The sequence below is a fragment of the Coregonus lavaretus genome, assembly GCF_964263955.1.
Source record: "Coregonus lavaretus genome assembly, chromosome: 8".
NCBI classification, from domain to species: Eukaryota; Metazoa; Chordata; class Actinopteri; order Salmoniformes; family Salmonidae; genus Coregonus; species Coregonus lavaretus.
The window spans coordinates 36,465,967-36,481,927 of NC_139995.1; the positions used below are offsets into that span (position 1 = coordinate 36,465,967).

The 15,961-nt window shown below is 42.5% G+C and overlaps 3 protein-coding genes across 4 annotated transcripts in view; all 3 read right to left on the reverse strand.

Moving 5' to 3' along the window:
• Nucleotides 1-228: 228 nt before the first annotated feature.
• Nucleotides 229-2,367, reverse strand: LOC311133675 (guanine nucleotide exchange factor MSS4-like). Its single transcript, XM_084167208.1, has 2 exons — nucleotides 1,914-2,367; nucleotides 229-1,483 (listed from the first exon to the last, which is right to left on the reverse strand). Exons 1-2 carry the CDS (start codon nucleotides 2,064-2,066, stop codon nucleotides 1,235-1,237), a joined length of 402 nt encoding a protein of 133 aa, XP_084023334.1. The 5' UTR covers nucleotides 2,067-2,367; the 3' UTR covers nucleotides 229-1,234.
• A 1,147-nt stretch (nucleotides 2,368-3,514) lies between these two features.
• Nucleotides 3,515-9,225, reverse strand: LOC311133469 (adiponectin receptor protein 1-like). 2 transcript variants are annotated; one of them, XM_084166948.1, is made up of 9 exons: nucleotides 9,111-9,225; nucleotides 8,400-8,484; nucleotides 8,089-8,311; nucleotides 7,395-7,502; nucleotides 6,873-7,044; nucleotides 6,319-6,505; nucleotides 5,948-6,135; nucleotides 5,497-5,690; nucleotides 3,515-4,944 (listed from the first exon to the last, which is right to left on the reverse strand). In XM_084166948.1, the coding sequence occupies exons 3-9, from the start codon at nucleotides 8,230-8,232 to the stop codon at nucleotides 4,816-4,818; spliced, it is 1,122 nt and encodes a 373-aa protein (XP_084023074.1). In that variant the 5' UTR covers nucleotides 8,233-8,311; nucleotides 8,400-8,484; nucleotides 9,111-9,225; the 3' UTR covers nucleotides 3,515-4,815. The 2 variants fall into 2 exon arrangements, with proteins under 2 accessions (XP_084023074.1, XP_084023075.1); XM_084166949.1 differs by lacking the exon at nucleotides 8,400-8,484 and having other exon boundaries at nucleotides 9,111-9,191.
• A 147-nt stretch (nucleotides 9,226-9,372) lies between these two features.
• Nucleotides 9,373-15,961, reverse strand: part of LOC311133277 (NADH-cytochrome b5 reductase 3-like) — a 13,266-nt gene continuing 6,677 nt past the window's right edge. The window contains exons 2-9 of the mRNA XM_084166765.1: nucleotides 14,623-14,769; nucleotides 14,342-14,414; nucleotides 13,751-13,857; nucleotides 13,378-13,507; nucleotides 11,754-11,837; nucleotides 11,529-11,614; nucleotides 11,243-11,342; nucleotides 9,373-11,047 (exon numbers count right to left, since the gene is read on the reverse strand). Of these exons, the coding sequence (XP_084022891.1) occupies nucleotides 10,875-11,047; nucleotides 11,243-11,342; nucleotides 11,529-11,614; nucleotides 11,754-11,837; nucleotides 13,378-13,507; nucleotides 13,751-13,857; nucleotides 14,342-14,414; nucleotides 14,623-14,769 (900 nt within the window). The 3' untranslated portion in view covers nucleotides 9,373-10,874. The remainder of the gene's footprint in view (nucleotides 11,048-11,242; nucleotides 11,343-11,528; nucleotides 11,615-11,753; nucleotides 11,838-13,377; nucleotides 13,508-13,750; nucleotides 13,858-14,341; nucleotides 14,415-14,622; nucleotides 14,770-15,961) is intronic.

Genomic DNA, 15,961 nt, shown 5'->3' on the forward strand with positions numbered 1-15,961 from the left:
AGAGGGGGGCCACCGACTTTACAAGTGACATGTAAAAATTACAAGCTATAGGCAACATCTAAATAGTGAATATGTTTAAGTTAGATAAAGACATGTTCCGAACCAATTAAAGTATTGTAAATCTCATGAATTCCATCAGCAGCGACTTCCTATTTCCCATGCAATCAAGTCAATGAGGGTGAACTCCATTCTAGAACTAGAATTTACAAACTGGTCAAAAAGCACATTAGTGAGTGATACATTTTATTTTACAGAGTTTATAACCGTTTTAGAGAGCATTAAAATGCAGCGAAAGAGAAGCGACAAACAATAGAGCTCACATAGTCAATCCAGTCCTCAATGCAGATGGAATGAAATACATTCCAGAACATATGACCATGATGAGCATGTACTGTGGAGATCTAATGGGGGCCTCTGGTATTAGTTGGCAATAGCTGAGGGCCAACATGGTGGCAGAGCAGCAGTCAAAGCCAATGTGGTATATCAACAGACAGAACACTGTCACTTGAAATGTATCAGCAACAAATGCATACAGCACACTCAACAAATACAACCACTCCCATTATTCAGCATGCAAGGCAAAGGGTGTGCTATGCTGATAAGCACACTAATCATTCAAACAGTAGAAGTCCAAATGCACCACATCATTTCACATTAGCATCTGCAATAAGTGTTAGAAGAACAGAGATATTCTGATAATATTTCAGAAGTTGAAAGTAATAATAACAAGTAGGCCTATACAAGTAATACAATTCCAAAGGCTGTAGCGTTAACCTCAGACCAAAGCATAACACCTGAATATGGGTTAGTTACAGTATTGGATTGAATAACAGTTTTATAGACTGATAAGACATTTGTTCAGAGAACCACATCAATACGATTGTTGATCAGTAGAGAACAACGTTGCTGAACTAAGGAGTCATCATAATAACCGAGACAGCATCCAGCACCAGCCAGAGGGAAAGTGAAGATCGAAAAGAGTTAAGGACAAGCCAGACCAACGCATATGTTGCCCATGCGCAGTGGGTGACCGTCCTATTGCCTCTGACCACAGAACATTTGCCGTCATTTTCTGTTGATTTCACAACAATTCTACATGTTGAATCGGCACTGTCTTTCGACACCCAGCAAGTGATCTACTGCGCAAGGCGACGTTTGTGTTGGTCTGTCTTGTCCTTCAGTTCCAAATGTGTACACCCTCTTAAGTGTCCCCAGGTTCTTACAGTGGGCCACACTAGGCATGATTGACTCTTTCCAATGCAACATAGAAGCTCTTTTTGTCATCCAGGCAGTGCCAGCCAATGGGTCCAATCTCACAGTCTGCACAAATGAGGTACTTGATTCTCCCCACGTCCTTGGTGAAGCCCACATTCTCAAAGGTGTACATGTCGTCGACTAACCAGTGGGTAGTCAGTGTGTCCCCATCCACGGATCCCTCTGATTGGGTGATAGTGGTCTTCTTCCGCATTGAGGGCAGGAACAGCTGGTGGATATAGGGGAGGAAATACCAGACAAGATTCATCATGACAATGACCATTAATATGAATAGATAAACAGAAGTGATATTCCACTCCCTGACATTTTTTTGTCACATCATGACATAGCTAATTGCACATTGTAGGATCCCCTATAGCTCAGTTGGTAGAGCATGACGCTTGCAACACCAGGGTTGTGGGTTCGTTTCCCACGGGGGGCCAGTATGAAAAGGTATGCACTAACTGTAAGTCGCTCTGGATAAGAGCGTCTGCTAAATGACTAAAATGTAAAAATGTATGAAAAATATCATTTTGTGCTACAGTTTAGGTGGTGGTAAGACATTGCACTAACTTGAAATAAAGCAAATGATGAATGCCCATTCAGATAGGAAAATACGTCAGTTATGAATCACATAACCTGTCTGAGGTGAACCTTACCTCCTTCTCTGCAAAAACTGCCATCCCTGGGCAGAGGACCTTCGATCCACAACGTTGGCACAAAATTGACTTGATATTCTTTCCAACCCCCGACACCAGCGTAGACCGGTCGACGCATCCTTCAGAGGGAGAGCAGTGTTCTTGGTTGTCCATGTTGAACGCAACTTATGTGACTATACTACACTTATAAAGCGAATGCTAAGATGGTTAGCTATAATCAAACCACTGCTCTATATATTTGTTCAACTAACGTTACCAAGCTAGCTAACGTGAGCTAGCTAATATCGGATAATGTAATGCTAATTTTGAGGCGTCAACTCACATCTGCTGAAAAACCTGCTCAGAAAGAATGGCTAGAGTACACCTAAACTATTACCAAGCGGGTAGTACAAGTAATGTAACTAGTAAAACCACTCGGCCATATCAACATTTTGTCAAACAGACCGACCGAACAAGCGTTGCTGGACAGTGTGCACCCGCTGAAACTTCCGTTCGGAATCCACATCGCTCAATTATATCGTTCCTCCGTCGTATAGATCGTTCTTTATCCACAATTAAACAAATAATGTCATTTAATCTAATCACAATAACATATTTTAGGGAAATAGTTACTATATCTCAAATATGTTTAAAACCAAACCATTTTTTACCTTTGGATAAGATAAAAATAGACTTACACTTGTGATAAAATCGGATTAATCTGAGTAATAATCATATCCACCCAGTTAACCAATTAGTCAAGCGTAAGGTCAACAATATAGAAGATGCCAGGATGTGGCAGATACTGCACAAATCATTCATAATGAAAGGGCACCCTTGAAGGGAAAGGGGATACTAGTCAGTTGCACAACTGAATGCATTCAACTGAAATGTCTTTCGCATTTAACCCAACCCCTCTGAATCAGAGGTGCGGGTGCTGCCTTAATCGACATACACACGTAGGGCGGTTGTTATTGGGGGTTTACTGCCTTGCTCAAGGACAGAACGGCAGATTTTTTCCACCTTGCCGGCTCGGGGATTCGAACCAGCGAACTTTCAGTTACTTCACCTTTAAGCTACCTGCCTTGTCATATGACCCATCCAACTGAACAGGATTTTTGAGCTATCATACATAGACTGTACCTCTCTGCAAGTTCTAAGATACTGTATTTCTAATCAGTGGAAGTCATTGCAAACCACCAGTCTCCCCATCTCTGCTACCTTCAGGCAGAACTGTAGAACTCCCAAGGTGTGTGGTCTTAAGAGACATCGTTTGCACTGGGTAAAGAGAACGTTCCAACTTTTTGCGACCATGCATGCAGCGAGCTACATAACTAGCCCAGGTGCATAGCCCCCTGCATGAAACTAACAATGACATTCCATAACCTGAGTGATTAAATGCTATGCAACACCCCAGATAAAATATTATTTGTAAAGCTGTGTGGATATAGACAATACATGTGGCAGAAATATGGTCAAATATGAAATTGACTACATTGCAGCAGCATTGGTAACCCCAAAACATATAGTGACAATGACAAACCATGTTCATGTGTGTGAAAAGTAAAGTGTGATGAAGTGCCATAACACTACATTGGAAAGAAAAGGCATGACTTGGGTTAGTTTCCCATTTTACCATTAATAAATATTTATTATGTGTTTACATTTCAGGGAAATGTATGATCCATCAACTTGTCTACACGGGACACAACACAAAGTCAAGAATACACAGATTGTTTAGTCTTTGTAATAAAGCCACATAAAGTCAGCTTTTAAAAAATGGTTGTCTTAATAAACAGCAGTTTGAGCAAACTATTGGAGGTCAAAAGTTTAATAGTGATTTCATTGGGTATAAGGACAAGAAAACTAAAAAGTTTGTTATCATCATTATATCTGGAGATCCTAATGAAGTTCACTTGACTGCAATATTGGCCCATCTATTTAAAAACTATTTCCATTGGCCTAAGGCACAGGAATACTAAAATATTATTCCTATTTCCTACACACTACATGGTGGACCCCATGCAGTGACAAAGTTTAATGGTAATAACATATTGTTAAGCTGCAATAATTTGACCTTTAGAGTTCTGAAATATAGCCTTAAAAAGAAACAAATCTCAAGCTGAAAAGGGAAAGAGTTGACCTATTCCCAGATTTGCCCATTGTGCGTTTCCCGATTAGTTTCATACCAGCTATCAATCATACAAGATTCTGTTTGATTGAAAAGATTTTGTTCAATTGAAAAGGGACATGAGGGGTAAGGGTACCAAGCACTGTGTCTTTTAGGAAAGTAATTCGATTGTTTGACTTTCAGTTCCATAACCCATACCTGGATTGTGGTTGATTGCATGTCAACTAAATGTAAATCAACAAAATAAAAAAAAGCTCTTAATCAATTGTTCTAATTGCCCATTGTTTTAAATTAGGACTTTTACATTTTAAAAATTCATGAATTGAATTTCGATAATTCCTTGTATTGACAGAATAAAAATGGAACAGCCTGACCCCAACCCGGACCCATTCTATCACATAAGCCTCCTACAGCTTGATTTGGGAAGCTCTGGAGGCCAAGAGAGACAATATTACAATATCTCTACGCCTCTCAGAGGTTGAAGGGAACATGTAATCAATCTGGTCAAAATCCGCTGTTGTTCTTCATGAGCTAAAGTGGTGCCTAGAGCTCCCTTTTGATTAAAAAGTGCTGCTGCATCACTGAGATGCCCCTCCATATAGTTCACTGGCTAAAGCTACTTTAATGGAGAAAAGCAGAAAAAACCACCACCAGAAAACCAAATATGACATGAGCAAATCAGGGGGGGGGGGAAGAGGGGCGGAGAAAAGGAGGACCATTGCGTGTTCCAGTAGCACTTTATAGGGAGGGGGATCGACTAGGAAATGGCTGAGGGGGCCACAGCTGGGCCTCTCAGAGAAGGGTGTCGTCAGTGCACCCGCCCTCCAGGCCGTAGCGGAACTCCTGCAGGTTGGAGACGCCGTAGAAGTGGATAAAGGCTGCCGCCACCACCAGGACGTGGAAGATCTGGTGGGAGTGGAACTGGGGAGAGAGGGATGTCAGAAGCTGCTTACCAAATGGCACCCTATTCTCTATTTAGTGCACTATTCCCATAGGGCTCTGGTCAAAAGTAGTGCACTAAATAGGGAATAAGGGGGGGGCCGCAGACAGAGTATGTCCAAAGGCTCCTCTGGTTAGAGCATGGTGTTTGCAACACTAAAGTTCTAGGCATTTGATTACTGCATGGGCCACATATTCCTACAGTACAGTTCAGTACAGTGCAGAACATGTGTGACCGTAACTCATATCGCATAAAATGACAATAACATTATAATAATAATATATAATCATCATCAGCATCATATAAATGAGGACATGGGGTTAGTTCAGGAGCCAGCGACAAGCCTGCGTCTGCATCCCAAATGGCAGTCTATATCCTATATAGTGCACTACTTTTGACCAGAGCCCTATTTAGTATTTTATTATGATCCCAATTAGCCACACTCTTCCTGGGATCCCCCTATGGGCCCTGGTGAAAAGTAGTGCAGTATAAATGTAATAGGGTTAAATTTTTAGCCTCTGTTACACACTTACCCAGATGTCACATTTGCCGGGGAAATAGCGTTCGGGGATCCTGGCTGCATACAGTCCGGCGCCAGTGATGTACATGGCGCCCATCAGGTAGAACCAGCCCATCTGTCCCACAGTGGTGGCCTTGACGAAGCCCTCCTCAATGGTGAAGTGCACTGTGGGGACGATGCCACTCAGTCCCAGGCCCATGAACACTCCTGTGGGAGACATGGTGGGGAAAGGTTGGTTGGTAGAAGCAGGAGCAACTGGAGCAGTCATAGTATAGGATCCTATAAGATAGTCAAACTTATACCAGCTATACACACACACACAAGTAGGAGAAAAAAGCAATTCCTGATGATTTTCTCATGGTTTTAGCTATATGGTATGTTGTATTAACACATTTACATGTATGCCGTTGCTCTGCATCTATGTCATAATACACTGACAGGCTGGTTAATATGTGGTGCAGCACCTGCTCGTGTGGGCCGGTGTGCGGGCGTGGAGAAGCGTTCCCACTGGGCCACTATGATGGCGGCGATGCCCAGCACACAGACAATGGTGAGGTAGATGAGGCGCGGCTGCGGGGAACAGTAGAACGAGTAGTAGAGCCAGGGCACAAATGAACCCATGATCAGCAGGGCGATACCAGAGTAGTCAAGTCTGAGGGAAAACATAACACTGAGTTTAGAAGAGGAACATCCATTTAAATGACACTTTAACATAAAAATAAAAATAAATGAAATGAAACGTCACATTACTTTTCAGAAACACAGGAGAGCTAATCGAAAGAAGAAAAAAAAACATTTATGTGTGAGCAAGAGGGAGGGGGGCATGCGGCCTTACTTGGAGAAGGTGCGAGACACTTTCTCGGAGTGGCAGTAGACGGTGTGAAAGAGCCAGGAGAAGCTGAGGCAGAGCACGGCACCCAGAAAAAACATCCCAAACACCACCTTCTCCTGCAGCGGGGCCATGAAGTACATGTTGGGCCGTAGAATGGTGTACGTACCCAGACAAATAAACAGGATCAACCCTGGGGGTTGGAGAGGTGAGGACATCATTAGTGGACCAGTAATCATATAGGGCATATCTTAACAAATGAATATTAGCAATAGAAAGGGATCTCTATGTGGCATACTGTATATACAGTGGGGAGCACAATCAGGAGCATTGTATATGGACATGTGTTGTGTAGAAGAGGCACTCTTTTTTGCTATGTAGTATAGATAAGTGACTGCACTATACATACATTGCTTAATGGCAGAATGCTGAACTTAGGACCTACTGAATGTACTCTAGTTGTGGGTAACGTGGACTTGTGCTTCACTGCAACTTTATAGGCGATGGTGTGAGGTTCAACATGTGAGGATTCAGTCTCCTCAGATATCTCACACACTCACCCAGAAGGTGGGTCCAGATGTTGCCTGTTTCTGTGTGGATCCTGAAGATGCTTCCAAAGCATGCGCGGAAGGAGGGCATGGGGGGCCGGTGTCCATGCAGGAGGTAGTCGTTGTCCTTCAGCCACTCCGGCAAGACATGAAATGGGATGACCCTCCAGCTACCCTTCCACACCTTAAAACACAAGGGTATAGGCTACCATGAATGTCCTGTTCATCTCACCAGTCTTATTCTCTTATTATCTCTGTATATGAAGTTAGACAGAGCAGCCATGGGGGCTGTTCCAGAAAGCAGGATCAATGAGTTAGCCAGCTAACTGTCCCAGAAATTCTGAAATAACTTCATCTTTTCGAGAAATATAGACTTGAAATGGGCATGGTATAATTGACTCGACAACCAACAACCCATTTTCAAGTTTAGCTTTCTCAATGAATCAGAAAATCAAGAGATACATTTGGCTGCTTATCAAAGTTAGCTGGCTAACTTAATGATCCTGCCTTCTGGAACAGCCCAATGATGCCTACTTTGTGCACAAACTCCTCCATCTTCTCCATGGCGTGGTGAGCCTGGAGGGGCAGTGTCAGGACCTCTTCCACCTCTTCATCATCCTCATCAGGCAGAACTGAGGCCCCCTGCAGAGACAGAATGTGTAAGGTGATTTAGTTAGGTGAGTAGAGCAGATGTCTTTGCAGCGCAGGATAGAAGTGAAAACATGGGAACGAATCCCAGTTGGTTTGGTCTACGTTTCCCTGACCATTACTTAGGTGTGACCCCACCCAAGCTGAGCTCTATTGCCCAATGACCTCCACCTACATTTGTTTTGTCTTCAACTGGGGTCTATTCATGAGGGTGCAATGCTACAGAACATTCAGATAGAAACTCAGTGTGTAGAACAAACCAGTTTGTTTGCGATGTAGAATAGGCCAATGGGGAGATCTGCAACATTCTGAACTTTCACCTCTCTGAATACACCCCTGGTTTCACTAGAAACGTTGGTCTTGGCAGATCACCTGAATCTTCCAAATGTTGATTTGGAAGATTCTGCGCCCGCTTTAGAAAATACCTAATACCTGTGGTAATAGAGGAGTTGAGTCAGGCTACATTCCAACTGGCACCCTATATAGTGCACTACCTTTGACTAGGGCGCTGATCAAAATTAGAGCACTGTGTAGGGAATAGGGTGCCATATAGGACATAACCTGTCTCCCCCACTCTCACTTCTGACATCATGCCTTTCCCCGCTGTCTGCCGTCCCGTCTCCTCCAGCAAGGGTCCCAGCTCCATCAGCTCCACATCTGGGACCCGACAGTCCTCTGAGATCCGACAGTCTGCATCACTCGCAGACCCGTTTCGGCCTGACATAGGGAGACTGCCTGATGACCTGTCCTCTGCCTGTGTGTACTGCTAAAGCCTGGCACTTCAATCCGCAGTTGGCCCAGTGCTGAGAAATCACAATTAGACAAATAAATACATTAGTTACTGGAGTTTTTCACTGAAATAACTAGATTCCAAATTGCAACTAACTTCACCTGTGACAATTGGACCTGATGTGGACTTTTGGTAGGTCTATATTTCCCACCGACAGATGGTCCTTGCCTGCTCTTGCATTCAGCACTGAAGTAAAAAGTGCATCTTCCAGTATTACTTTGACATACATTTTTACACCATCAACAAAGTCTAATAATATCATGTCGTGAACATATTCACTCGTTAAATTAGTATTTTACAACAGTTAAGACGAATAGCTACTCGGCTAACATGGCAGGAAGACCAAAATTATTCTTGCGAGGCGGCCGAAAAAGATAGTTGGCTGGCAGCTAACAAACAAAACTGGCAAGACTTTGTTGTGTCAGCTGGTTGGCTGCCTAGAACAAAGCAATCATACACTAGCATCCGAAGAAACATGGAATTGGAATAACAATATAACGACTTGATTTCCCCCAACAAAACTCCTTCAACAATATGATTTAGCTGACATGATTCCTGACGTACACCGGCAAATTATAGCTAGCTAGAGCCCTAAGGTAACGTAGGCTAACCGCAGTTGCTAGCAGTCTAGGCTAGCACTAGCAGGCTAGCGGAACTAGCTAGTTAGCTTTCGCATATTCGAAGAAAACTGGTCATCTGGCTGTATCGAACCAATACCAAACACCCCGACACAGTTGCAAATACAATGCAATAATATTGTTCATTGTTGTAGCTAGTTAACGTTTGCATTTTCATTCAGCAGACGTAGCTACCTGATACTCCAGACGTCAAAGGAAATGTGATCCCTTCCCGATTCTCACAAAAACAAGCCGAAGCCCGGAACGAACAGTTACGCAGCACGGCTAACGAAAATGACAAGTCAATGCCAAGCTAAGTTTCAACTGGTTCTCATATACAATGAAGCAGCGTCTCCATCTAGTGGTTAAAATTACAATTTAAAAATGTTTTAGAAGTAACACCAAAATATTATCTGTTTATGTAGCTATGATATCAAAAATTAACATAGACTCAAGATAGTAGTACACTGTTTTATTCCCAGGTCATGCACGTGCTTCTGCTATAAATGATTGAGTGGAATCACATTACCTCCATAATGGTGCCTGCATGAACCCACATGAAACATGACACCCAATCAAAACAGATGCTTGGTGTAGTTTACAATAATGTATGTACAGTATGCGAAAAGTTCTCTTCAGCACTGAGTTGCCTAACCCACATTTTAGCAGCACAAGAAAGGCTGAATTAAAAATGAAAATAAGAAACCCTCATCAAGCCCTTTACTTGTGGATAGAGCTACTCCTACTCCTACCCTGTAAACAAACTACCATCAGCATCTCCATTCCTCAATAATCCCTAATCCCTGTCAACAAAGGGGTCCTGTACTGTAGTAGGCAGTGGAATTAGATGACATTTTCCAACTCCCACTCTGTCCCAGCATTTAGACCAGACTACATACTGCCCCAAGCACAGATTACTCCTTGTTGTGACAGCATTCAACTGTTGCAATCAGAGCCACGTTGTTCCAGCAAACTGAATGGTGTCAAAATTGTTTTCCTCCTCAACACTCTATTTTGCAACAAGGGATAATATCTAAGGAATGGTCCAGCCAATACATAAAGAGAACAGGATTATGGATCACGTATATGAGTGGAGGCAATTTAAAATGCTGGCAGAAATGTTGTCTTTTCTCTTCATAAACACATAATACATTTTACAAAGTGTAGTGCATTGCAGATTAAACTCTGAAATTATAATATATAAAACAAAAAGAGCCTTGAATAATTATGTTCACTCAATCTCACAGAAATCCAATAAGAAATAGAGTCAGATCACATACCCACACAACAAAAAGCCCCACATATATGTCACACTCACAACTGAAGCAGATGCCAAAATACAGTATAATGCATCTCTACAGAAGCTGTAATACTTAAGTGCATATAATTTGTTATGTGTGCGTTTAAAGCAAAGCTGCCTGTGCGGCCTCCTCATATTTAGCACCGCATCCCTGGGCGTAATCCAGGTCAGTATGCGGCTTTATCTTTAAGTTATGTTCTCTCTGTCCTGTTTTTAGGAGGAATGCTCAAGGCTAAGAACATCAATAATAAATCAAAGCCTCAAACCTCACCTAAAAATACACAGGGCCCAATCAATTGTAGATATCAGCAGGAGATGGAGGCTAATAATACAAAGGTAGGACCTTGGTTGCAAGTGAGCATTTAATGCTCAACCTGATAGATAAGAGGCCATGTCTGCACTTCTCATAAGGGGCTTTTGGCAGTATACTTGATGCAATGCTTTCAGTGGACTGAAATTGGTGCCCGTACTCATTTTGGGTGCCGGTACTGTATATATTTAGGTGCTGGAACTCTGCAATATTTCTAAGCCAAAATTCTATAAGAGATGCCGGTACTCAAGCAGTAGTTCCGGCCCAATCAAGCATTGAATTGATATCATTGTTGCATTGAGAATGCCCATGCTGGGGGTGGCTGGGAGGATAGTTCCTCGGCTGGTGACTAGTAGCTGAAGCGCTGACTCTGCCGGTAGCCCAACTTGTCCAGGTTGGGGTTGCAGGCAAACTGGATCATGGGGGGCGGACCGCACATGAGCACCATGGTGTCCTCACTGAGGGTGGGCAGATGCTCCTGGATCATGTCCGCATTGATGAAGCCCTCACTGTACTCCCAGCCTGAGCGACACAAATGAATCATAATTCAATCTTTCATGGGGTCGCAAACAAGTACCGTTATGCATAATGATTGTGCCATAATATACACAATTAAAACAAATTCAAAAGATAATAAAATGTACACATTTTGTTAAGACTTCTGAAATCTTGATGTCAACACTTGAGCAATGCAAGCAAAAGCCGTAAGGCACATACCCTCGGGTGCCCTGTCCACTGTAAACCACAGCTTGAAGCGGTCTGGGTGTCTGGCCTGGACCTCCTCCAGCTCATCCCTCAGCAGGATGTCCTTCTCAGTCTGCCATGAACACACCACACACACACAGTTCAGTGTTAACTCTCAACCTAAGCAAACCTATGAACTACATCCACAGTGAAGCTAGTACAAGCATTTACAGTATCTATCCTTTATTTATAGAGATGAGCCCATTGATATTAAAAGTCTCTTTTAGGAGAGAGGCCAGTGTGGGCAGCGGCCACACACCTGGTTGGCATACAGCAGGCTGCAGGTGGTCCTGTCACTGGGGTCCTTCATGATAGCGCGCACCAGCTGTAGCATAGGGGTGATGCCTACAGACAGGGAAGGGAGTTCAGCACCAGGAACTAAAAGCGCTCACTCTACATTTACCCCCTGGCTACAACAAGACAACATTTAAGTGTTTAGGTTCAGAGTGCTAGGTTGCGAAGGGAAAAAAATAAAAAAAATCACCTGTTCCTCCAGCTATAAGACCAAGAGTACTGGCAACTTTTATCTCCGCAGGATACTTCTTGTCTGTCTGAACTGCAAACTGCCCTGTTGAATGGAATGGGAGAAAGTGATGAGACACAAAAATTAAGCCAACACAATCCAGAGATTATTTCCCTTTTCCAGTGTGCTTGGGGAGCAAATGAACAAGAGTTATCTGGTCCCAAATGGAAGACAGTTGTTGGGTGTGTCCATCATCCTAGGTTGTGGAACATACAATCAAATAATACTGGGAGTATTAGTATACATTTTAAGTGACAATACAGTAAATGTATATCCTTTAGGCAGCGCTTTTCTGGAGCCTTTGGGGCATGAAAGTTTCAAAATGCGATGCAGCAAGCCAGCAAATTGCTCAGAGATATTGTACATTTACTGTTGACTTATTCAGTAGACTTAAGGTTGAAAAGAAGTGTGTACACACAATCACTCTCAGCCAGCCACACCCAAGTACACAAAGCTAAAACCCCCATTCCATTAGAGACTGTGTGCGTCCCAAATGGCACCAGATTTGCTAAATAGTGCACTACATTTGACCAGAGCCTTACGGGCCCTGGTCAAAAAATAGTGCACTAATATTAGGGCTGGGAATTGCCAGGGAGCTCACGAAACGTATGTGTCGATAAGATATGTACAGCGATTCTCATGATTCTATTTGTATTGCGATTCGATACTGCAATTTTATTGCAATTTGATGTTCCAAACATATTGCTCACTATACGTTTGCTGCAAAGAGACAAGAGAGAGCATGAGAAAATGAGTTTTGATCAGTGAAGGAAATTAAAGTGCTGAAAAATACTGGAGTTTTGGCGCAGGTACAGCCGACTAGCGCTAGCTAACGGCATCTACATTAGCACCTTTTTTTAAACCAATTTTTTTTGTTTAACTTTCATTTTACAAATTGATACTTGGGAGTCAAATAGCAATATTATATAGTCCAAAAATAATATTGCGATATGTAACTGTATTGATCCCCCCCCATCACTATGCACTACACAGTGGACAAAACATTAAGGACACCTTCCTAATATTGAGTTGTACCGGCCCCTTTTGCCCTCAGAACAGTTTAAATTCATCAGGGCTTGGACTCTACAAGGTGTCGAAAGCATTCCACAGGGATGCTAGCCCATGTTGACTCCAATGCTTCCCACAGTTGTGTCAAGTTGGCTGGATGTCCTTTGGGAGGTGGACCATTCTTGATACGGGAAGCTGTTGAGCGTGAAAAACCCAGCAGCGTTGCAGTTCTTAACACAAACCGGTGCGCCTGGCACCTACTACCATACCATGTTCAAAGGCACTTCAATCTTCTGTCTTGCCCATTCACCCTCTGAATGGCACACATTCATAATCCATGTCTCAATTGTCTCAATGCTTAAAAATCCTTCTTTAACCTGTCTCCTCCCCTTCATCTACACTGATTTTAGTGACATAAATAAGGGATCATAGCTGTCACCTGGTCAGTCTGTCATGGAAAGAGCAGGTGTCCTTAATGTTAAGTACACTCAGTGTACATAGGGTATAGGTTACCATTTGGGATGCATCATTTGTAAATATCAGAAGGAGGGTGTGCCAGGCAGCGGACTGGTCGTACCATGCCCTTTGTACTCCAGCAGTCCTCCTGGTCCTCTGAAGTTCACCACGTCTCCCAGGTGCAGACTCTCCAGGTACTGGGACATCTTGCCTCCGTCAGGAAACTTGAGGTGCACATTCCTGAAGTAGATCTGGGGAGGAATTTTCTACATGAAATATGGTTTGCAGATCAGGGTCTGTATGTATCAAGCGTCTCACAGTAGCAGTGCTTATTTCAGATATTTTTTCCCCTTTTAGATCCCAAAGAATAAGATGACATGCTGGACCTGTTTGTAGATCATCACTCCTACTATGAAATGCTTGATACATATGGTAGTACTAGTGTGTTCAGTTTCAGTATATGATATAGGATTGCTTTGACAAGCCATACATACTTTCACAACCAAGTCAACATAACCTTTGTCGTCGTCGCTGGACACAGGTGTGTACGGTCTGACTACCAGGCTGCCGTCAATACGGGCAGAGAGGTATACATGCTTCCCTGGAGGAAACAAATAAGGTGGTTAGAAACACAAAGACAACACTGATTGAAAATACTGATAGGGTCATTTTGTGTGGCTTCATCCACTGATTGTTCTGCTAAATGACTCATACAGTAGAGGGCATTCCAGGAATGGGAAGCTAAGCTTTCTAGTTTCCATCAGTGCAATACAACGCCATCAAGTATTACATTATGAGTGTAGTTATAATGCTGGTGAGCTAAAGGACTATTTGAGCGTCGGGCCACTAAGCAAAAGGTTGCTGGTTCGAATCCCCATGCCGATTAGGTGATAAACAGGTAGATGTGCCCTTGAGCAAGGCACATAACCCTAATTGCTCCTGTAAGTCGCTCTTGATAAGAGCATCTGCTAAATTACTAAAATGTATTTATATAAATGGCATGGCACTGTCTCAAATAATAATCAATTATCAAACACTGTCACTTGACAAAACCCCAAAAGAACAATGTGCAAGCGAAGACTTACCTACAGGCAGACCCAGGATATGTTCTGCTGAGGGAAGTCGAAAGCGGAACCTGCGAGTATCATGGCTGATCACCTATGGAAAGAGGCCAAAGACATATCGAACCATACATACATTGGTTTTGTAAAATAATGTGTCAATTCAATGCAAAGACATCTACTACCAACATTTGATTAAATGTTACACAAAAATGATTTCCATGGAGTATATACACATGTATTAAGCACAGGCCTCTGAAGCACATACCAAAAATGTCTAATTGATTTCAATAGCACACATGTACCTCTTTATCAATGAGCGTTAGCTGGTATTTTTGGGTAGCGTCAAGCAAGGTGACTGGAGGCTTCTTCTTCTTGCCTAAGTAGAGGGCTACAATTATGCCCACAGTGGACAGCAATACCACCCCAGCAGTCACAGCTACCGTCGAGAACTATATACAAGAGAGAAAGAAGATTGTTTTGGCATAATCATTATCATGTATAACATGGGTACTGTTGAAAAAAAGAATACAAAAATAAAGAGAAGCAGATATTTGACTATCTGTTTAAAGGGGCAATCTGCAATTCGTACATCCCTTTTTGGACTTAAATTAATGATATATAGATACTGATTCTTGAAGAATATCACTTATAAATGCCTGATGAACTTAGTTCAACTGTCAAACCCCTTCAGAAACCAAAATATAAGCTTGTTTTACACTAATGTTTGTTTACATTTACAATGTTTACAAACTGTATTGCCTCAAAACATGCTTGAAACTATAATTTTGATATATTGGATGGTCAGTCCTTGCATCCAAAGCTCTGTCTATGATGCAGTCTATTTTTTGGGGGGGTAGATCAGCTTAATATTGCAGATAGATTGTAATTGTCTGCATCACTTCCAATCCCCCATGTTTTTACACATACATATATACACATATATATATATATATATATATATATATATACACACACATATATACATACATACATACATACATACATACATACATACACACTGCTCAAAAAAATAAAGGGAACACTAAAATAACACATCCTAGATCTGAATGAATGAAATAATCTTATTAAATACTTTTTTCTTTACATAGTTGAATGTGCTGACAACAAAATCACACAAAAATTATCATTGGAAATCAAATGTATCAACCCATGGAGGTCTGGATTTGGAGTCACCCTCAAAATTAAAGTGGAAAACCACACTACAGGCTGATCCAACTTTGATGTAATGTCCTTAAAACAAGTCAAAATAAGGCTCAGTAGTGTGTGTGGCCTCCACGTGCCTGTATGACCTCCCTACAACGCCTGGGCATGCTCCTGATGAGGTGGCGGATGGTCTCCTGAGGGATCTCCTCACAGACCTGGACTAAAGCATCCGCCAACTCCTGGACAGTCTGTGGTGCAACGTGGCGTTGGTGGATGGAGCGAGACATGATGTCCCAGATGTGCTCAATTGGATTCGGGTCTGGGGAACGGGCGGGCCAGTCCATAGCATCAATACCTTCCTCTTGCAGGAACTGCTGACACTCCAGCCACATGAGGTCTAGCATTGTCTTGCATTAGGAGGAACCCAGGGCCAACCGCACCAGCATATGGTCTCACAAGGGGTCTGAGGATCTCATC